This window comes from Schistocerca gregaria, chromosome 9 (genome assembly GCF_023897955.1).
Source record: "Schistocerca gregaria isolate iqSchGreg1 chromosome 9, iqSchGreg1.2, whole genome shotgun sequence".
Lineage (NCBI taxonomy): Eukaryota > Metazoa > Arthropoda > Insecta > Orthoptera > Acrididae > Schistocerca > Schistocerca gregaria.
Genome location: NC_064928.1, coordinates 122423279 through 122446298, shown reverse-complemented (window position 1 = coordinate 122446298; position 23020 = coordinate 122423279). Strand labels below are relative to the sequence as shown.

At 38.2% G+C, this 23020-nt stretch overlaps 1 protein-coding gene across 1 annotated transcript in view; it reads left to right on the top strand.

Annotated features, from left to right (window-relative positions):
* The first annotated feature begins 6488 nt into the window (after window positions 1-6488).
* The window catches only part of LOC126292028 (NPC intracellular cholesterol transporter 2 homolog a-like), a 28272-nt gene continuing 11740 nt past the window's right edge, over window positions 6489-23020 (top strand). The window contains exons 1-2 of the mRNA XM_049985823.1: window positions 6489-6767; window positions 11504-11617. Coding sequence (XP_049841780.1) covers window positions 6689-6767; window positions 11504-11617 — 193 coding nt within the window. The 5' untranslated portion in view covers window positions 6489-6688. The remainder of the gene's footprint in view (window positions 6768-11503; window positions 11618-23020) is intronic.

Genomic DNA, 23020 nt, shown 5'->3' with positions numbered 1-23020 from the left:
GGCGGTATCAATGAAGTACAATTCACCATTTGCTTGAAAAGATTAAAAACGGAAGGCGCCACAAGAAAGTTGCGATATCACAAAAGGGGGAAACTTAGAAAGTGATTTGTAGTTGACAACAAAAATAGAAACCAGCTGATTTGTTTCGTGTGTCTACATAATATACCTTTACCTGATTATAGGCCTTGAAAAAGACAATATAACACGAAAACTAGAGTTCTCTAGCCTCAGTTTCCATCCTTTCGCATTAACTGTTCGTAATTCACAATTAGTTGTAGGTTCCCCGATGACAACATCATTTTTCAGCTGAGTTTCAAAAAAACTGAATCAAGAGGAGAATACTGGTGAAATTTTATAGTATTCAACGTCACGTTTCGAGAATATTATGATTGTATGTATCTTTTTCAATCTTCGTTCTATTTCTACATTACTTAAGGAAATAATAGGATTAAAAAACCGAAATTCAGTTATTTCAAAACTAGTTATTTTGATCGGTTTTAACACTCAAGTTAAATTGACGTTGGAAAAAAAAGCACGACATAACCCAAAACCAGTGTATTCCTAGCTGTGAGTCAGAGTGAGTGTCCATGTAGTCAGATGACGATGAATGAGTGCTGGCTTTTTCCGTTCAGCAACTGCTGAAGTTGCGCAACCCATCGAGCGAAGCGCGTCAATCAAATTACGGAAAGCCGTTTCCGCTAACACAATACGTGTCTGGCGACGACTGCCTTACTGCTGTCCGCTTGATCACCAATCTCTCAAATTCAAACTTTGACAAGGTTTTTTTTTATTTTTTTATTTAATGAACTGGGAGACAATTTCATACTTCGATAGACACACCAGATTTCAAGGAGAAAAAACCGGGGAACTTATGTATTTATTTTGTACACTTACGCGTACCTTTCTTGTCAGCAGATTTTGAAATCGATGACAGGCCTATGGCTGTACATCAGTTGAAAAACCCATAGAAGAATGTGTCTTCATTTTTCTGAATTGGAAAGGAACATGTAGATACGTTACACATAAATAAAATCTATTTCTTCAAAAATGAAAGACTGATACTTCCTGTTTTATAGTAACAGCCTGGATGTATTTTCTGCTATATTTAGTCACTGACTGGCTAGTTAGGTATAATTTGTTAATCCTAAAAACTGTGCAATGTTACTAATCAATCATGAGATACTGAGATACAAATTAAACATTTCATACTAAAATTTAAGATTTCGTTTGACTGGAGACTGTTACGGGCAAGCTTGCAAAAATGTCAAACAATGTTCAATAAGCACTGTTAACACACGACGCATCGCTTACATTCTTCACAAAATTAAGTTCCACATGGCTGCAGTCCCAGTAAGAAAAATGGTTTAAGTCATGTTCTTTATACCTCCTCTGGTAACGTGGAGGTCGGCAAATTAAGAGACGGGAGTAGGTGATACCCGCTTTTCTTTTCAACATATCTCTTACTCTTTCTTTGGGGAAAAGACGATTTAAACCAAATGTGGCAGGCCTAGTAGGATTATTGAGAAAAATATATTTTTAAACGTTCTACTTCTAGGAAACTTGTGTTTCACAAATATTTAATTAAATGAGAAATTTTGTTAAGTATTTCGTTTATCGATTAAAAACCGGGACAATTATATGTCCTGAACGATTATCTCAGGACACCAGGTCATGTGTGTGAAAACCAGGGCTGTCCTGTCAAAACCGGGACGACTGGCCAGCCTGGCTTCTACCAAAATAACGTTACGTTTGAGACCGCATCCAGTTTAAGTGGTATGTGTGATATGTACAAATTGTTTATTATTAACCTTCAGAGTGTAATTTAAGCTGTGGTAATTATCCTGAAACGAACTTTTTTTAAAGAAAACTGCGGACTGTTGCACATTTAATTGTAAAGAATACTATTTCTATCAAAGATACCTTGCTAGTTATTACTGAGTGAGACATAATACTTATAGTACTTGCCACATGTTACTCCTAGAGTTTTGTTCCCAAAGAAATATTAATTTTTATTAGTTCAAAGGATATCACATACGAGAAGAAGACAGTGAAACAGGGAATATTGATGATTTTGAAAATGTAATATAATTCCTGATTTGCGTAAAAACAGTAGGCCTACTCACGTAACTTAAACATTACCGACCATGTCAAATTAAATCATGCCTTACAATGACAGATTTGTGATACGTAATTCGTATGCTCACTCGTTAAAGGTGCTCCTTTCTCTTTTCAAAATAATGCGCTAGTCCTTGAATGGCTACGAAATCAAAAGCCATATTAGGCGTACTAAGCACTGATTTTAAGCGATTTTTAGCTGCGTTCTTTACGTTATTTATTTATTTCATAATCCATTAATCCGCATTGCGATAAATCACATGAATGTGGGTCGACTCAAAGTTATGTAACATGAATATAATACTTGTATATAAAATGCACCATAGAAAGACGAGTAAGCTTGACAGTTAAAATCAAATCAAAGAAACAAGAAAATATTGTACATGGTCCAACTTAAACAGTTAAAAATAAGTTATAGCAAAACACACTAAAACAAAGTTTTGAGAATATAAATACCATTGACATTACAATTTACAAAAAAAATCATTGTTTTATCTGCAGGTACTCATCATAAGAGTAGAAGGAATTTTCCATTAGGTATTCTCTTAATTTACTTTTAAAATTAGGTAAGACATCAATGGGTACAAATTAGCTGCACATGTAAGTAGAGATAATATGATGAGAGGAGGAGTTGCCATATATGTCAAAAGCTTCCACAGTGCAAAAAATTTAGAAACTAAAAAATTTTGTGTAGAGCAACATATGGAAGCATGTGCCACTGAACTTAAACTAAAGGATGGCACTTTCATAATTGTAACAGTGTATAGGTCCCCCTCAGGGAATTTCCAGCTATTTCTGGAAAACTTGGATGCTTTGTTGTGCTATCTGTCAGACAGGGGGAAGCAAATTATCATTTGTGGGGATTTCAATGTTGATTCCCTGAAAGAGTGTAATAGGAAGAATGACCTTTTAGTATTACTCAGTTCTTTCAATTTGAGCTCCGTCATTGATTTTCCTACTCGGATAACAAAGAACAGCAGTACATTGATAGATAACTTTTTTATAGACCAAGATAAGTTTAAGGACATAAATGCTTATCCTGTTGAGAATGGTCTTTCAGATCATAGTGCACAGCTTGTTACAGTACATGACATAGCTCCATGCAGTATAATAAATCAGACTTTCAAAGCAGTGCGTTCAATTAACAATATAAATATTGCAAACTTTAGGGAAAGCCTACAGCAGCTAGACTGGGATGAAGTGTATAAGGAACCCGATGCAAACTTGAAATATAACTTATTTCACAATACATTTTTAAGGGTATTTGAAAATTGTTTTCCCAAGAAAATAGTTAAACATAATTCCAAGAAAACATATAAAAAACCTTGGCTAACTAAAGGAATAAGAATATCTTGCAACCGCAAAAGAGAACTGTATCTAACAGCAAGATGGAGTACTGACCCCGAAATTGTTCAATATTATAAAAACTATTGTGCGGTACTAAGAAAAGTTATTAAAAAGTCCAGAAGCATGTGTATCATGTCTGAGATCAGTAACTCTGATAATAAAATTAAAGCAATTTGGAATATTATTGAAAGGGAAACAGGGCAACCAAGAGCACAGGAAGACTTTAGTGCAATAAAATTGAATGACAAGTGCACTAACAAACAATCAGAAATTGAAAATATTTTGAATAATCATTTTTTAAATGTTGTGGAGAAAATAGGATCTAGATCTTCACTAGAAGAGGCAAGGCTATTAATAGAAGAGGCCATACCTGCACAGTTTGAAACAGCTGTAATTCCACCAACCTCTCCCTCTGAAATCAGTAAAATAATAAACTCACTGAAAAGTAAAAGCTCTTACGGAATTGATGGCATTTCCAGCAAAGTACTTAAAGCTTGTTCCCCACAGATAAGTAGAATTCTCAGCCACGTATGTAATAGCTCTTTGGAGCAGGGTGTTTTCCCTGATAGACTGAAATATGCCATTGTAAAACCATTGCATAAAAAGGGGGATATGTCGGATGTCAACAACTACCGCCCAATCTCTCTTCTGACAGCTCTATCAAAAATTTTTGAGAAAGTAATGTATTCAAGAGTAGCCTCCCATATTTGTAAAAATAAAGTACTAACAAAATGTCAGTTTGGTTTTCAGAAAGGCTTTTCAACAGAAAATGCTATATATGCTTTCACTGATCAAATATTAAATGCTCTGAATAACCGGACATCACCCATTGGTATTTTTTGTGATCTCTCAGAGGCCTTTGATTGTGTAAATCATGGAATTCTTTTAGATAAGCTAAATCATTATGGTTTGAGTGGGGCAGTGCACAAATGGTTTAATTCATACTTAACTGGAAGAATGCAGAAAGTTGAAATAAGTGGTTCGTGTAATGTTAAAACAGCTGATTCCTCAAACTGGGGTGCTATCAAGCACGGGGTCCCACAGGGTTCGGTCTTAGGTCCTTTACTGTTCTTGATATACATTAATGACTTACCATTCCACATTGATGAAGATGCAAAGTTAGTTCTTTTTGCTGATGATACAAGTATAGTAATAACATCCAAAAACCAAGAACTAAGTGATGTAATTGTAAATGATGTTTTTCACAAAATTATTAAGTGGTTCTCAGCAAACGGACTCTCTTTAAATTTTGATAAAACACAGTATATACAGTTCCGTACAGTAAATGGCAAAACTCCAGTAATAAATATAGAATTTGAACAGAAGTCTGTAGCTAAGGTAGAATTTTCAAAATTTTTAGGTGTGTCCATTGATGAGAGGTTAAACTGGAAGCAACACATTGATGGTCTGCTGAAACGTCTGAGTTCAGCTACGTATGCTATTAGGGTTATTGCAAATTTTGGTGATAAGAATCTCAGTAAATTAGCTTACTCTGCCTACTTTCATTCACTGCTTTCGTATGGCATCATATTCTGGGGTAATTCATCGTTGAGTAGAAAAGTATTCATTGCACAAAAACGTGTAATCAGAATAATTGCTGGAGCCCACCCACGGTCATCCTGCAGACATCTATTTAAGGATCTAGGGATCCTCACAGTAACCTCACAGTATATATATTCCCTTATGAAATTTGTTGATAATAATCCAACCCAATTCAAAAGTAATAGCAGTGTGCATACCTATAACACCAGGAGAAAGGATGATCTTCACTATGCAGGGTTAAATCTGACTTTGGCACAGAAAGGGGTAAATTATGCTGCCACAAAAGTCTTTGGGCACCTACCAAACAGCATCAAAAGCCTGACAGATAGCCAACTAACATTTAAAAATAAATTAAAAGAATTTCTAGATGACAACTCCTTCTACTCATTGGCTGAATTTTTAGATATAAAGTAAGTAAAAAAAAAAAAAAAAAAAACTTAATCATTAGTGTCATGCAATATTTTGTGTAATGTAATTTCTTGTACAGACATCTTTTATTAACCTGACACGTTCCACATCATTACGAAGTGTCGTATTCATGATCTATGGAACAAGTATTAATCTAATCTAATCTAATCTAAAATTAATGTGAACCTTAATATCTGAAGGAAGAAAGTTAAAAAAATGTGTCAGAATAATGAACACCTTTTTGCCAAAGACTTAAATGTTTCAGGTCCCTAGGTAAATCATTTTTTGACGTAGTATCATGATCATAACATTAAATGTTAGTTTTAAAAAGAGACTGGTTGTTAGTGACAAAAATCATCAAAGAAACTATGTATTGAGAGGTGTCTGTTAATATTTGCAACTTACGGAACAGATTTCTGCAATAATATCTTGGATGAAAACCGCTTATATTTCTCAGAGCTCTATTCTGTGCAGGAAATATTTTTTGGCTAAAGGCTGGTTACCACAAAATATTATGTCATATGACATAATAGAATGGAAATTAAATGTACTACCAGCAATCTTCACTCAAACTACACCAAAGAATGACGGTACAGAAAATGTTTTTCAAAAGTTATTCAAGTGACAGAACTGTACAGTTTAGTGTTACCGTGATAGCGTTATAGATTTGAGTTAATTGTGTAGACTACCAATAATCAACTCGAAAGATAAACTTTGCGTAATGATGTTCAGAAGGGTTATTAAATGTACATTCGATAACAATTTAGATGCTTACTGAGACAATTTACTATATTTTTGTTAAGAGATCCCCAAAACTTAAAACTCAGCTTTCGTAACTCATAGTTCGAACTTTTGAACAGCGCGCTAATCACAAATAAAACGAACGAACTTACGACGACGAAAAGCTTAAGTTCCAGTTATCTGTTACTTAATAAGCGAAGAGTTTACAGTGCTTTACCGAAATAAATAAAATTTTTGTGTCATTAGAAACCCTCCTTTTGGTTTCTAATCACATTTATTGGTCTTCCGACGATGCACAAAAAAAGTTTTGTAACGCCAAGGTTTCCTGCCCTGCATGGACAGTACACAATGTGATAGATCAGCACGTGACGCATATATTTAAATTATGAGTCCAACAAGTGTGTAGAGTACAGCAAATTTTCGTTATCTACGAATGTGTCATTCCTACCCAAGTGACTGAAGCCACTCACAGTCACTTGCCGATAGCATTTAGTAGTCACCCAGGCTCTCAGAAGAGTGGAAAACTAATTCGAACATGAAAACTCTAACTTGTTGTTTGCTGTTCTTTTTAGCTTTTTGTTTATCATCTGTTACAGCAGACGTCCAGTTTTGTGGTGAGTGCTCTTCAAATTAAAATCGTACAGCGTAAGGTGTGTGGCTTTTTACCTGTAGAAGCTCTGAAGTTCGCTATAAAGATTCTCATCCCTACTGAATTTGAAGTATCTGTAATACTGTTTAAACTAATATTCTTTTTCGAATATCTTATTATTCAAAGCTTGGTGCTTCAGTGTATCATTGGTGACATGTCGTTCAGCCAAAGTATAGTGTTTGATTAGCTTTCACTTTTTTGCTGGTTTTGACACACAACAGCAGTGTGTGACTAAATTGTTTGCTATACTGACTAAATATACCAGTTTGAAAATCTTAAGAATGTTACTTGTAGAATTTTAAACTTGTTCTTCTCTTTCGCAGTAGACGCTTTGTTTGTTTTTTGATGTTTGTTATAATCGTAAGTTATGGAAAGAAATGTACTGTACAAGTTTACTTATCCTAAAAATCGAATTAGTTAACTTTTAATGTATTTCATCCATTTTTAATTATGGAAAGTTGCAGGTAACCATGATGCTGTGGTCAATCATCCCGAAAAGCTTACTTCAAATAAACCCATAGTGGGAGTGCATTTTAGGGTGTAACAAATATGTGTATCTCTGTGGGTGTATCTTAAAGCTGACTAAGATGATAAAATTAAATTTACTTTAGGTCACGGTTATCTTTTTCTACTAAGAATTTTTTCGTGTAATGAAACTTAAGACCAGTTGGAAATAATGAGGAATGAGCTGGTATTTACTTTACCACATCCTTTTGTGTAGGACATAAACATGTTGAGCACAAATACAGAACATTGTGACAGCCTTCTTTTTTTAGTGATGCTAATGTATAGTTGTCAGAGATTGTAAGGAAGCAGATTTCACATTGATTCATACAACTTTGTTTAGCTTATGATGTAAACTCATATAAGTATATGCTTTTTGCTTGCATGCAGTTAATTGTAGCAATTAAATCGAGTTTATAATTTTAAAGATAAGAAGGCTCATTCAGGTAACATTTAATATTCATGAGTTGTCTCCGTTAAAGTAGGAATTAAAAATCGTTAATAGATCTACTAAATAAGAAACATTTGTTTACTCTAGATATGTTTGTTTGCTTACTTTTTAATAGCATTTACCATCAAACATGTTCTGAAACCCATCATGAGAAAATGGTAAGCAATCAGTGGTATCATCATGCATTACCCTCAGCTAAATACGTTTCAGAAATGTCAATCCACTGCTTTCCGTAATAAAATAGTGCATATGCAGTTTCATTTGGTAATACAAGTGCAGTAGCAGATGCATAATAGAAGTTTTCAGTCCATTAGCATATTCAAGTCAGTGATACAGTTACAAATGTAGGAAAGAAATGTATGTATTCCTTGAAAGCATATTGTTTACCATATAATATGCCAAGAATTTTCGAAGACAGTTGTACAAAATAAAAGATTCCAGTAGTAGTGAACGATAGGTGAAGTTGTCAGGAGACTAAGTATTGTGAAGCCAATCACAGAATTGCGATAATATGAAATAAAAAAAGAAATGTAATCCCAAAAGTTCAGAATATAATTTTGTAGCTTATTTAGAGAGATGCGAGGTACACACAACTTTTGATACTGACTACTCGCTCTCTACCTGAGCTATTCAGAAACTGTGAAATAGCTTTCTTTCGTGACGTCACACTGAAGAACTACTTGTGAATCAAGCCTTTTCCTCAAGCTTTGCTACAGACCAATCAATCAACACATCTTTAGTTCAGAAAGAAATTGGAAAAAAAAATATTTAACCATAATAAACGTAGGCATTGTGCTGCCCACTGTCGTTTACCCTCTTGCAGTGACACAAAAGAATATTGCAAACTGGGCAGCTATTCTGTAGTTCGTGTTTATCAAAAAAGGCACTACATCTGCCCTTATATAGATAGTTGCAAACTTTGTCTGGACTAACACCTAAGTAAACCTCTTTGGGTAACACAGTTCTTTCACATACCATAGAAAGAAATTTGTTGTCAGCTGTGCCAATTCTCTGGCACTGGGCATAGTCTCTCATTGGTTTTGTGTGCCCACAACTGCACTTTGACCAGCCTTTGAATATTGACAAGTTATGCTTAGTAACAATATTGTTGTGGTTAACACTATGCTCTGGTACCAATTATAGTGTAAGCTGATCTGAAGATGGTTGGTAGTCAACCAAAACCAGTTATCATCTGCTTGTGATTTCAGTATATTGCAGTCAAGACCATTAAAATGTATAATAAATAATACAGATTGCTGTGAGTCCCTCACCTGACAGTGTTGGGTCTTCCAACTTGTTATAGGCTTTTGCTGTGTTCATTCTATTATTTCTTCTTCTCCTCCTCCTCCTCCTCCTCCTCCTCCTCCTCCTCACCCCTCTTTTTTTTTTTTTTTCCCCAGCTAATTATTGATACAAACACCAGAGTGCACTGCTGTTAAATATCTGACATTGTTCATGGTTGACTCTAACTTGTTGCAAGATCTTTTCTAATGGAGAAAAAGTTTTTGCTTTAGAAACGTGGTATAAAGGTTGTTATAATTTAATAATAAATGAGTGGACTGAAAATTTCAACAGTGTTCCATCTCAAGGAATGCTCTATGATTTATGGAAATGTTTTGAGAAAAGTGGATTTGCAGCAGTTTGGTGCATGTGAGGTTGGCCATCAATAAGTGATGAAACTAAGCTTTAAATTTTACAGATGGCTGCCCAAAGCTATCCAATGAAGTGTGTCAAGAAAAATGGAAAGTGGTTTCAGAGAGAATGTTGTAAATAGTCCTGTAGCTTAAATGAATTATCAGTTATTTCTGAATTCCAGTAGCTAGTTTTGTATTCAATTGAGCTGTGATGGTTAGTGACTTTCGGCTCACTCTGTGTGTACTGGCATGTAAGTGTAAAATAATTCAGTCCCAAAAGAGGCTTCTGAAAGAAGTTCAGGTATTAACTTTACACTGTATTTTTATTGCACACGTCTGTAAACACGTTATCCATAGTGGCCCAGAAGATTGTCAGAGAATAAAACAGAATGGAAGTAAGCACAAGTTCTGAATGCCAGGAACAGTACTTTCTACTTTTAAGTGTTCCAGTCACCAATCCTAGGAATTTCACTAGATAAAGAGGAATATTCAACTAAAGTTGTTGGGTTTGAAAGTGATATAGGAAACATGAGAGATAGCTGTTAACAGCACAGCAACTAGGAAAGTCATTCCATAAGTTATGGAAACTATGATGTATTGTGTGAATACATAGCGTTGCCATAATCACGGTAAATGCATTCGAAAGACAGCGGCAAACAGTACCGAAATCACCTGACACATTGCAACCACAAGTGAGTGTGGGTGTGCTAAAAGGTGAATGTAAGCAGAGTGGAGCAGCAAGCATAAGCAAAAATTGCCTTTCTCACTGTCAGATATGCTACTCAGTGTTGTGCGGAACTATAAGCAGCTGCAGGGAATTGAGTAACACTCAAGAACGTCGTGCTCATTCTGGTATATCACAGACATGGTATTCTGGAGTGCCATCCTCGAAGGGATAGCCACACTGTCAGTGCCCAATACTACCATGACATTCTGCCTGCACCATCTGCGATTTACACTTTGGTGAAAATGTCCTCCACTGTTGGATAATGGAATTGTACTCCATGATAATCTTACAACCCACACTACAGGTGTCATCAATAATTGTGTGCAGTGATGGGAGTGGGAAGTTCTGCCCCATCGACCCTAATCACCAGACCTCAGTCCATGCGACTTTGCCGTCAGTGCACAACTGAAGAAACAATTGTGTGGGAGGCACTTAGTAAACTGGGCAGATATCCTCACGACATTGCGACAAGTGGCACACATTGATGACAATACCAGTACCATTCAACGCTTTCCTCATTGTTGGCAGTGGGATGCACTGAGGAACTATTTTGAAGGGCAGTGGCTGATTTTAATTTATTTTCATTCCTTTTTTACTTTTTCTTGATAAATGTACACGAAGTTCCAATATGTTTGTTTCATTTCACCCTTTGTTGTTACCTCCTGCAATGGAACCCTGTTTTATTGTCAGATACACCCTGCTTCACCGTGCACATCATGGAATTCACATGTAGTTTCATTATAACAGGATGTACTATAGATACCATGACTTATGGCATGACCCTCTTATATCATCACATGAGTGGCAATTATTTCAAATGGCATATCTACAGGTCGGCCCATCAATGCAAGAAGATTTTTTGCTTTCACATTTGTTGATTTTGCCAATTCAGAACCAAACTGTCACCCTCCAACCTAGCCTAGACATCAGGCTAAGATACAGACCAGTCTCTCTCACAAGGCAATGTGGGATAGGACACATTCTGAGACATCAAGGTATCACCAATTTAATATTGGATGGAATTGTTTAGGGATAGGGTGGGGGTGGGGGATAAAAAAATCAGAGGGAGACCAAGGTGTGAATACAATAGGCAGATTCAGAGGGACGTAGGTTGGAGAAGTTATTTGGAGATGGAGCAGCTTGTACAGGATAGAGTAGCATGGAGAGCTGCATCAAACTAGTCTTTGGACTCAGGACCACAACAATAAGAAGTCTACTGGATTATGACACACTGAATTCTAGCTGCAGTACAATAAACATTTTAAAATTTCACCTGTGCAATTCATAAAATTATCCTTGTAGCTTAACATCCTAAAATAAGTTACATATGTGTGTGTTTTGCCACATTTTACGTAGTAGGATTGCCATGTTTGTTACTGTTACAGATTCGGACGTGGGAAGCTGTGTCAATGTGACAGTGTCTGGGTGTGCAGCTTCTGCCGCTGAATGTGACCTGAAACGTGGAACTAATGTTGGCATCACAATATCATTTTCTGTTTGTAAGTAGGGCCTTCAATTCTGTGATGTGAAATTATGGAGAGGTGTGTGTGTGTGTGTGTGTGTGTGTGTGTGTGTGTGTGTGTGTGTGTGTGTGTGTGTGTGTGACACAGAGCATGCAAGGGGGCTGTTAGTATTTTTTCACGAGTCTTTCTCCTATAGTATGAACTAAATTTTTGGTGTCTCGACTTTAAGGTCAGCAACAAGTACTATCTGCAGGGGGCCATCATAGCACTTTGCTCTCTGCTGCAGTAGAAAACCACATTAAAGTCTCTGTCTCCTACAAATATAATGTTAAAAATCCTTACAGTTCTCTAAGCATGTCAAAAATCTGTTCTCAATTTTTATAAAGGTGGAATGTATGATTGTTCTTGAAATAAACTGCCTGACAAGAAAAAAAAAGTAAGCACCCAGAAGACATGGTTAGATGTTTCATATACATAAGCTCCATTGGCTGGTACGTAAATTATGAGAGTCGCAATTCTCTGTGATAGGTGTAATAGCCACCAGAGTTCACTAGGCAGTCCATATCAATTCAGGCAGGCTAGGAAAAGAATCTTACCTTCATAGTATCCAGTGTTATTTAATTTAGCGCATGTTAAAATCGAGGACTAAGTAAGGAACTTTTTTTTTTCTCCAAAAAATTTCTGCTGCAAGATACAGCCCTCCAAAGATGACACTGCACATACCATTTTGAAGGGGTGAAATTTGGAAAAAAAAATTAAAATGCTTTATCTCCGGAACAGTTCTAGATATTTTGTTGGCTTTTTTATTTGAAAGATAATTGCTTTATGATTACAAAGAAATCCTCCATTTGGACTTATCTCAAAGTTCTTGTACTATAGCGTTCTCAACTTTTTATATTTTATGGGATTTTTTTTTTCTCCAAGAGTGCTGATCCATAAAATTTTGATTTTTTTTCTGTTGATTAGTGCCATATAGTTCTACATTCCCTGAAAAGGAGAGCTGCCACTTTTGGGTTGAACATGTTTTATAAAAAAAAAAAAAATGTTTTTGCCATACATAAAACCTGTTTAATTACCACATTATCCCATTACAGACTCATAAAAATCAAACACTAGCCTTGTTTAACATAATTTTAGTTTTGAAAGATGAGAAAGAGACTCATTTTTCAAGCATTTTAAATGGTTCCAAAATGTATATGAAAGGTCGAAAGGCTTAAAGGTTTCGATTTTTACAACTTCTGTGCACTGTTTTGAATTGAAATTAGCCAGTCAACAAACTAAAAATGTGTTCCACTGCTTCAGTATCTTACTTTGATATAGAGTGCTGCCTTCCTGTTGAACCAATAGGAACTGGAGCACTTACAATCTACAAAACATTGTGAACAGGAAGTGAGCACTGATGGTGTTCTTGCTGTCCTTCAGCTGGAAACCTATATCCAGCAGCTGGTCCATGTCATAGCATCATGTTCACTACAGTTTTGTTTAACTCATAACTACTGTCTATAATCTCCGCAATCCACCAGTCACAGTCATACACACACGCCACATACATCCTCCTGAGGCAGTGAATCTGAATATTATCCTGTTGTTTCTGAGGTGTTGACCGAATGAATGAAATTTCTTCTTTCTTTCTCGTAAGGATACAAGGTAATTTTGTGGCTCAATATTATGTAAAAATCAACATCTATTTCTTTCAGGCACTGTTTACAATGTATATTTTTTACAGATTTTTTTGTTGGTATCAGGTTATGCAGCACCAAACATCTTACATTTTAATTTTTATAATTTTTTTCCTAATAAAAATGTTACTTTTTCTATAATTTAGTTGATTCTGCAATGAAGCTTAGGTCTACTACATAAGTATGGACTATTGCAAGTCACAGAAAAAAATTAGAACAATGCTTTATAAACTTCAGGAAATATTTGTACCTGAATTCAGAAAAATGCAACTTGTGGGAAAATATGAAGATATGAGGCCAATTAAATTGTGCCTCAGAACATTCCTGAAGCATAGTCTTCATCCTGCAGCATTTCATCATCTTCAAGCTTCCTCTTGGCTTCCCTGTTAACACTTCTTGCTTCTTTGGTAACTTGAAGAGCGACTCTTTGAGCTTCATGCACCCGTTGTGTCACATGCAAGCAATTGAACTTCCATATTAGAGCCACATTCTATGTGTAAATTTCTCAGGACTTCCAACCTTCCTATCACTCGATCATTGAAACATATCACTGCATCTAGTACACCAACTTTTAATGTCTTTAGTCCTACAAAAACATTCTTGAGTAATCTTTCCTACATGCAATGGTTGAAACTTTCATTTCCGTGTGCCCGCATGAAGACATTTACTAAGCAAAAAAAGGTCACTCAGGTCTCTGAAAATGGGTTTTATTTCATTCATAGCAGTCTCAGTAAGAGAATGCTTATGATGGTATATTTGACCACTTTCTTTTGATTTTTGGTAACCACACCAAGAATCTGCTCCTTTAGGGCAAAGTCTGTGAACAGGGTGGTCATCTGTGGACAGCTTATGAAAGTAGGTGGCCCATACAGCTTTTCTCATTGCTGTAACATCAGAGGTGCAGTTCATCTAATAGCCAGTCCATAATAAATCTGAAGAAGATCTATTTCAGTTTCTTTCAGTATGCCTCGGCCAGACAGAGGTTTTCCATCGGATAACAAATTTCCTTTAATTTATGTTTGTAGCTTCCTCAATCTAGCATCCATCCTCTTTTTTCACATGTCCACAACACTCCAGTTTTGTTACCAAGGTATCACCATAAACACTGAACTCATTAATTTTGTTGAAAGCTTTAGAGTCCCCATCGCCTAGATACTTCGTATATCTAAGTTATAAACAGGCACCAACCTCTGAAATATTTCTAGAGTTCCATCACACTCCATACCTCCACTGTAGCCATCATAATTCTTAGAACACTGATGTTAAATATATCCTTCACTGTTACCATGGCAGATGTGGCAGTACTTAGACAAGCACTCAACATCAACAGCTTTTCCATTCTCCAGAGAAGTAGCACTTAAAACACAATTCAGGGAACAATATCCACGACATTGCCATGTCCCATCAACTGCAACAGCAATGTGCCTGGTTCCACTAATATTTACAGTTTCTACTACTGCATGTTTCATAGACACTTTAGACATAACTGTCAAGGCACCTAAAAGTATTTTTATGTACTTCCTGAAACTACTGGGAGGAGGAGAAAGGTCCATCAAACCACAAAAAATTTGAGCAGCCTTTTTTCCTTTTGCTGTTGCACAGCATTTCATACACCGACTTCAAATTCATATCATATGAATTGTGCACAATTCATATCATATGAATTGTGCACAATGTTCGAAGTCATTTTTGAGGTAAATTTATTGCAGGATCTACACAGAACAACTAATTTTGGTGCTAGACCCTTCCTGCTACTTTGTTGTTCAGTTATTTCCATGCAGCGTACACCATCACATTTGTTACATTTCGCCACTTCCTTTATCAAAGAAGATAAGATGCCCCCACCATCAACAACAAATCCACTACAAACACCATCATTGTTAACACAAAAATTTGAATTACCAAGAGGTGTGCCATGTAGGAGTTTCTTCCCTGAAGAACTGATACATAGGTTTCTTTAAACAGTGTGGTGTGCATTGCTTGTGAACTGATTACCACAGAATTTCCTTTTATTGAATTTCTTGTTGCGTGGCACAGTTTGTATTTATGCACATTATAGGATATGTAGTTCTACAAATATATGTAGCTTTTGGGCAGCAAACATTCAGTAACATGTGAACAAACTGCTTCAGTGAAAGAAACGTAAATACTAGCAAAGACAGTCATTTACAGACACTAGAAACCTGCACTGTTACCAACATATTCAATGTATCACACGTGTAATCACTGGAAACACAGTTCTTTTCGAAATAATACTCGTTTCTGTAACAGAAATAAAGGGGGCATGGTAGCATGTGTGACCATAACTTTAAAATTTGGTACATATAAGTAATTTTTCGTTTCAAACAATATAATTTATATATCAATGTAATCAGGAAGACAATAGAATTTAATAAAGTCATTAAAAAATTTCGAATTTTCCATCATTTACAAGTACCCTGTATCATTAAAGTGCGTGCAATATTAGTTCGCCCATCACTTTGAGTCCAGAAATGTGTCTTCTGAATTCCTTTCAGGGGTAGTTTGTTTGGACCATTCTGCTCATGGAATTCTTCAATTTCCTCTCTGGACCAAAGAATAAGGTGCTGTGAATGTACAAGATTTCATGACTCTCATAAAATCCTCGGTATTCTAAATCGCAGCTGTATTTGGCCTGGAAAGATTGTTTTGTAGCATGGTGCTTCAGCAGGCCTCCTGCAACATCACAAGGCCAATTCCTGTGACCAGTAGCACTGTATACCCAGTCAGTTGGCACAAGCAACTTACTAAATTCGAACAGTTAGTAACGATTTTTAAAATGACTAGGAGCGCCATCAGAAATAATGAACTTCTCTGCCTCTGTTTTCAGTTGAAGAATTTTGCGCATTGCTAGCAAAGGATGTGCTGAGTCATGTCCTGTGTCATCACTTATGACTGCAACACTTCTGCTCTTGTTTTGAAAATATGTCGCTCGCGTAAAAATTGAAACATGGTCATTGCTCTACCCTTGTACTTCTTGTGGGAGAATTGCAGACCAGTTCTCAGCGAAATCACAGTGAAGCACTGAACATAGTTCTTCAGCCTGTACACAACCTTTCACTTCTGCAATGTGTTGTTGTTGCAATTTCTTTAGATGCTGGTGTGTTACTGCTTTCGATGACCATTTACCAAGTTCACCAATGAAATTGTCAAAAGCATCAGTTTTCATAATTACTTTATTTTCCTTCCATGACACATGTGTAATTTCTGCAGAGTTATCTGCTATGTCTACCATGCCAAGTGTCCATAAAGACAGTCCTCTCTTTCCAGGTCAGTCACCACATTCTTCAAACAAACAAGTCTCTCGCTTTACGTTACAGACTACTAGTGACGTCACACACCAAACCAAGGTGTCATATGTCACATACTCCAGCAAGTTCTTCAAAGTTACCACACAAAGTTCAAAATTCGTGCAGTACACACATAAACAGACATATCTAGGTGGGTGTGGAACTACCCTCTTAGTTTGTAGTGTGTAAAATTTTGATTTTCCAATATGTGAAGTTGTATAGTTGCTCTTATAAATTGCAAAAGTTTATTTAATACTGCGAGTCATGTACCTCTTCACTTTCACAACTTTTTGACCTTCAACTGTTGCAATTACAGTGTCATTTTTGTTGGCACTCTGGCGAGAATAGTCCCATTTATCTTCCAGATAAAATGACTGCACTATTTGAACTTGAGCTGCTTCTACAGGATGACCATAATAGGGATCTGGTCTTTCAAAGACTTCTTTCACAGACCTCACATTTCTTGATTTGTCTATCATGTACTTTGATACTGATGGAATGTGGTTCAAAATTGTTTTCTCTGGAATAATAGTTAATACTTGCACCTTTGCACTGTGGGGTGCACAATATTCAACAGTGGAAATGATATTTGTGAAAAATTCCTGGCAAGATGTGTAAAAGTGCTTTGGTTCATTTACTTCTGAAGATGGACTTTCTACTTTGAAGAGTGTGGTTGGATTTGCTGTAATGTATTCATCCATAACTTTAGTAATTTTTCTTCGCTTTTTGATGCCTAGAGCTTGTGACTTGACTTCACTGACCACGGTTTCTTAACAGGACTAACACGTACCTCTTTATTTGATTCGGGGTATTTCATTCTTCCTCTATTAATGCAAAATCTGCAGCATCTGCACCGTGTGAGGCTTCTCCTTGTTCAGATACTATCATTGTCGTTATTCTGTCAAAACATTTAGAACACACAAAGTCGTCAATAGAAACATCTTCCCTTCGAAACAGTCTTCAAAAGAGAACACTTATTCCCAACCTGAACAAAGTCTTTTTTGTTTGTCTTATATATCACACTTCATGAAAACACAGAACTCACTGGATGGTCTCAGATTTCTTAGAAGCCTCTTCAGTAAACAAATTAGCACTGAACGACTACTATACAGAAACCTGCAATTAACAACCACAAGAAGGAAATTATAACGAAGTTTAAGAAATAACTGCAACAATGAAAGTGAAAAGAAATAACTGAGAAACATTGTAACAAAGAAATTAGTTAGGAACAACTTCATTGGAGACATACATTACCCTTGACAGTAAAAAAAATTTAAATTAAAAACCTGTCCAGCTTAAAAGTGGAAGGTTTCCTTTACAGAGAAGGTAGTAATATATGGTACTAATCAACAGAAAAATGTTTTCTGGATTGACATTTTTGGAAAAAAAGTTTTTCTGTAAATTACAAAAAAATGCAAAAGGCGATAGTAAAAGAACTTTTACAAATATGTCAATTGTAATCGCAAAGCAATTTACTATCTTTCAAATTAAAAAAAAGAAAAAAAACTAGCTAAATATCTGGAACTGTTTCCGAAATTCACATCTGTAAAATGGTGTCCATAGTGTCATCTTTGGAAGCCTGTATTTCTGGGCAGGAATTTTTTTGGAGAGAGAAAAAAAAAAAAAACATGTTTCTTACTTACTCTTGAATTTTAACATATGCTAAATTCAATAACATCAGCGACTATGAAGGTAACCCCCCTGCCTGAAGAGATATAGATTATGCCATTAATGTATTCATGCTAAGTGTTACTTCCAGGCCTGGTGGGGTATATAAACTCATAAACAGAATCTGATGTTGATTGCTCCCTGCGAAGCCCAAAGACATTATGCATATTCATGTGCAACAGCATTATCAGCATCTGATGTAATATAAAGGGAAGACTCTGCAGGAGAGAAGCTCAGTAGCTCGGTACGGGCTTTTGGTGAAGTTTCGAGAACATACCTTCACCGAAGAGTCAAGCAGTATATTGCTCCCTCCTACGTATATCTCGCGAAGAGACCATGAGGATAAAATCAGAGAGATTAGAGCCCACACAGAAGCATACCGACAATCCTTCTTTCCACGTACAATACGAGACTGGAATAGAAGGGAGAACCGATAGAGGTACTCAGGGTACCCTCCGCCACACACCGTCAGGTGGCTTGCGGAGTACGGATGTAGATGTAGATGTAGATGTAGATGTAGATGTAGGTCTCATTGCGAGTATCCATTTGACCAGCTGGTAGTTATGCAATATAGAGATTTGTGTGGCACTTGGAGGTGACAGTGGACCGATGGTGGACTGTGTGGGGAATGTGAGGACATACATACTTCTCATCAAGCTTCCAGCTGACCACTTCTGACCACTACAAGGGAGGATCACCTTATTATTGTGCACCAAACAAATTGTAACCCCTTCACATCCTTGCCCGTCATCTGGGAACAAGTAATGGAAACCCTTCAACATTCATTGTCATCCCACACAGTTGGTCAACTGCAGATGAGGTAATTACCGTCCCACATGTAGACTGCTATTAACATCACGAGACAAATTGCTACGTTTGGAGCCATGCCATGATCGGATTGCCAGTGAATGGTGTTACATTGTGTTCAGCAACGAATCACAGCTCTACCTGGGATGACTGTCTTTGGTGAGTATGGTGGCGACATGGGGAGAGGTCACATTCTTCCAGTGTTTTTGAGAGGTGCCGTGGTGTTATTCCTGCTGACATGGTGTGGGGAGCCTTCGGATTCAACTTCAGATCACAGCTGGTAGTGATTGAGGGAAGACTGATGGCACAACTGTGTGTCACGGGCATTCTGTATCTTCATTTGTAAACTCTCGTGCCACAGCACTGTGGTCCCCCTAGGGGGCTCGCCAGTCTGGCAGGTTCGTGCTTGGCTACCTTGAAGCCTCAGGCTTTGCAGCACCTTTCCCCTTCCTTGCTGCGTGTCTATCCTCTTGCAATTCTTTTTTCCCCACCCAGGAACATGCCTGGGATGTTTTTGGGAATGTCGTGTATTTCTGTATTTTCGGTAGTCGACATCAGAACAGTCTCTCCACTGTTTTTCATTCCTTTTTTTCTTTCCTCATTCCCCTTTCCTCCCTGTGCACTCCTGAAGGCCAGCCCACCCATTTGATCCACAACAGTCCATAACAGGTGACTGGCTAACCTGTAATCCCTAGCCCTGGGTCGACAGATAGGGTTCGCACGTATCCCCTGGTACGGGCCAGGCCCAAGGAGGGATGCTTGCCTTAGCTCTACCTTCCCAAATTGCCAATTTGACCCTCTGTCAGGTGTTCGGGAGGTATGACCTGAGGCTTGAACTGTCACCTAAGGTGGGTGCGCACCCCTCTGAGAGGGTACCCCAGTTGGAAGGAGCACGCCATCGGAGATGTGGGCAATCGTGGGAGATTTCCTCACAATGAGCAAATTATCACCTTTACAGCCAACATCTACTAAATAACGGAATGAAGCTCATGATTCAAAGACCCTCCCAGCTGCAACATGGTTCTTCGTGGTTTTCCATACGGAAGACACAGTTCTTTGCTACGGTAAATCTGTATATTATTCATAAAGGTGTTGATACAAATGCTGACCCCATGAAATCTTGCTTTCGTTTACGCAATGGCACTTTATTTTTGGAGACTGCTACTGAATTTCAAGCACAACTACTGCCTGCAGCTTTGCTCTTCCATGGCTGTCCTGTTCATGTTGAGGCCCATCAAACACTGAATTCTTTGTGTGGTGTTATTTACACTAGACAGCTCGATGGTTTGACCAAGGCAAAGTCCAAATGTACCTTCCTTTTCAGGGTGTCACTGCCATCCATCGGGTGATGAAACTCTATTTCTCACTTTTGAGAGAGTGATGCTTCCATCAAAGAAGGCTATAAAGCTATCGCAGTCCGTCTCTACATTCTGACTCCCATGTGCTGCCAGTGTTATCGTTACAGCTACACTCGAATATCCTGTTGACACCTGACCAAACATGTAACCTGTGTTAAGGATGCTCACGAGGGCGATCATCTGCCTCCTTCTCGCCGCAGTATCAATTGCAAAGGCGACCATGCAGCCTCCGCCTGATATTGTCCATGTATCTCGATGAGCAGACCATCTGAGAGATCCGGGTGAAGGAAAAGTGCCATACCCGATCGCTCTCAAGTTGAAAACTCTGTGTTCTGCCATCCGGCACTTGCATTACTGTTCTTGCTACATCCTGCTCTATGAAGGAAAGGCCACACAGACATGCAGCTTCAAATGCAGCACTGTGGTTGTCAAATTGCCCAACAAACATCTGAGTCTTCCTCTGCCAACCGGAAAGTCTCCAGGAAATCAATCAATTCCTACCCTGGACTCTGCCGACTGACAAAGGGATAATTGTGATGCCTCACATCCACTTGGCCTCTGCCTCCAGGAAACAAAATTGCGTCCTCACAACTGCTTTGAGCTCTTGCAATTCTTTCTGATCCTCTTTAACCTTTTCGCTCGCGGATGGCACTCCATCTTGTGGGGGAGTCGTGCTGCTCTTATGAGATGATGTTCATAGTCAAACCCATCTCCCTGACTACACAGCTTCAAGCTGTTGCAGTCCACATTTCCCTTCCTTACTTCACCTTTTCCCTTTGTACCTTTTACACCCCTCTGTCATTCGGTGTCACCAGGGCAGACTTCATCCAGCTTATTGGGCAACTCCCTCACCCATTTCTGCTGCTCGGTGGCTTTAGTGCACACCATCCCCTTCGGGGCTCTCCTCTTGGCTGACCTTCTCAGTGCATTTAATTTAATCTGCCTTAACATGGAAGCACCCACATTCCTTTCAGACGCCATGCTCACATATTCCCATACCCAGCTTTCTCATCGTCTAGATTTGTCCATTCTCTCCGACACATATTCTAGTGACAGTTTCCCATGTGCTATCCATTTGCTGAGTCATACTCCACCTTCATGCACACCCAGATTGCAGCTTTCTAAGGCCATCTGGAAGCTTCATTCATCTCTGGTGACCTTTGACGAACAACATCCACTCATGATGATCAGGTAGAATATCTTACAAACATTATCCTTACTGCCACAGAACCTTCCATTCCTCTCACTTCCTCTTTACTGCTCTGTATTCTGACCCTTGGTGGACTGAGACATGTCGTGGTGCAGTTCCTGTGCAGAGATGTTCTCTCTGCAATTTTAACCAACATTCTATGATGGCAAGCTCCATTCGTCATAAGCATTTTCATGCACAGTGCCGTCACGTTCTATGAGATAGCAAAAAAGCTAGCTGTATTTCATTTAGTAGTTCTTTTAACAATTGCACTCCCTTTTCTGTTATGTGACAGCTCTCTGGGACCAAGGTCCATCTGCCAGATTTCTGGCATGGCTGTAGCACATAATGTCATAGTGGATCCTTATGCTATTTCCAATTGGGCCACTATTTTGCGGAGATTCAAGCTCCTCCCAATATTACTAGGGCTTCCTCAATTGGAAATGAGTGCTGGGGCGATACCCTTCTCTTCTCAGAATTTAGAGTGCTACAGTGGCGTCTTTACTATGAGGGAGCTAGAATGTGCTCTCACTTCATCCCCATACTCCGCCTCAAGGCTGGACGATGTTCACACTCAGATGTTGCAGAACCTTTCTCTTGAGGGCAAACACTTTCTCCTTCATACGTACAATTTGCATCTGTTCAGAGGGCACATTTCTCAGACGCTGATGTGAAGCCACTGCCACATCCGTACCTAAGCTCAATATGGACAAACACATTCCTTTTAGTTATCACCCCATTTCTCTCACCAGCTGTGTTTGCAAGGTGATGGATCGTATAATTCATGCCCGGCTGGTATGGTGGCTCGAGTCTCTCAATGTACTAAGCACTGGACAATGTGGATTTCGCAGTTGACCAACTTGTGACTTTGTCAACCCATGCATGAATGATTATCTGCAGAAATACCAGACTCTGGCCGTGTATTTTGATTTGGAGAAAGCCTACCCACCTGCTGGAGGACTGCTATCCTCTGTACTCTCTACATGTGGGGCTTCCATGAGCACATACCCCAATTTCTTCAGGAATTTTTAAAAGACGAAGTTATCAAAAATATGTGTGGGTTCTGCCTTCTTGGCTACCTCTAACCAGGAAAACAGTGTGCCTCAGGGCTCCCTCCTGAGCATCATGCTCTTTGCTGTCGCCATCAACTGTGTTACGGCCTGTCTCCTGCTGGGCATCTCTGGCTCCCTTTTCGTTGACGATTTTGCCATCTATTGCTGTTCTCCCCGCACTTGTCTCCTGGAGTGCCATTTTCAGCATTCTCGATCATCTTTAGTAGGAGAGTATCAACAGTAGTTTACTCTTTTCCACTAACATAACAGGTTGTATGAATTTGTGGTAGCACAGTTGTTTCCTTCCACAATCTTTACATTTTGGGCCTGTCTCTCTTTCATTTGTTGAAACTACGAAATTCCTAGGGCTCGTGCTCA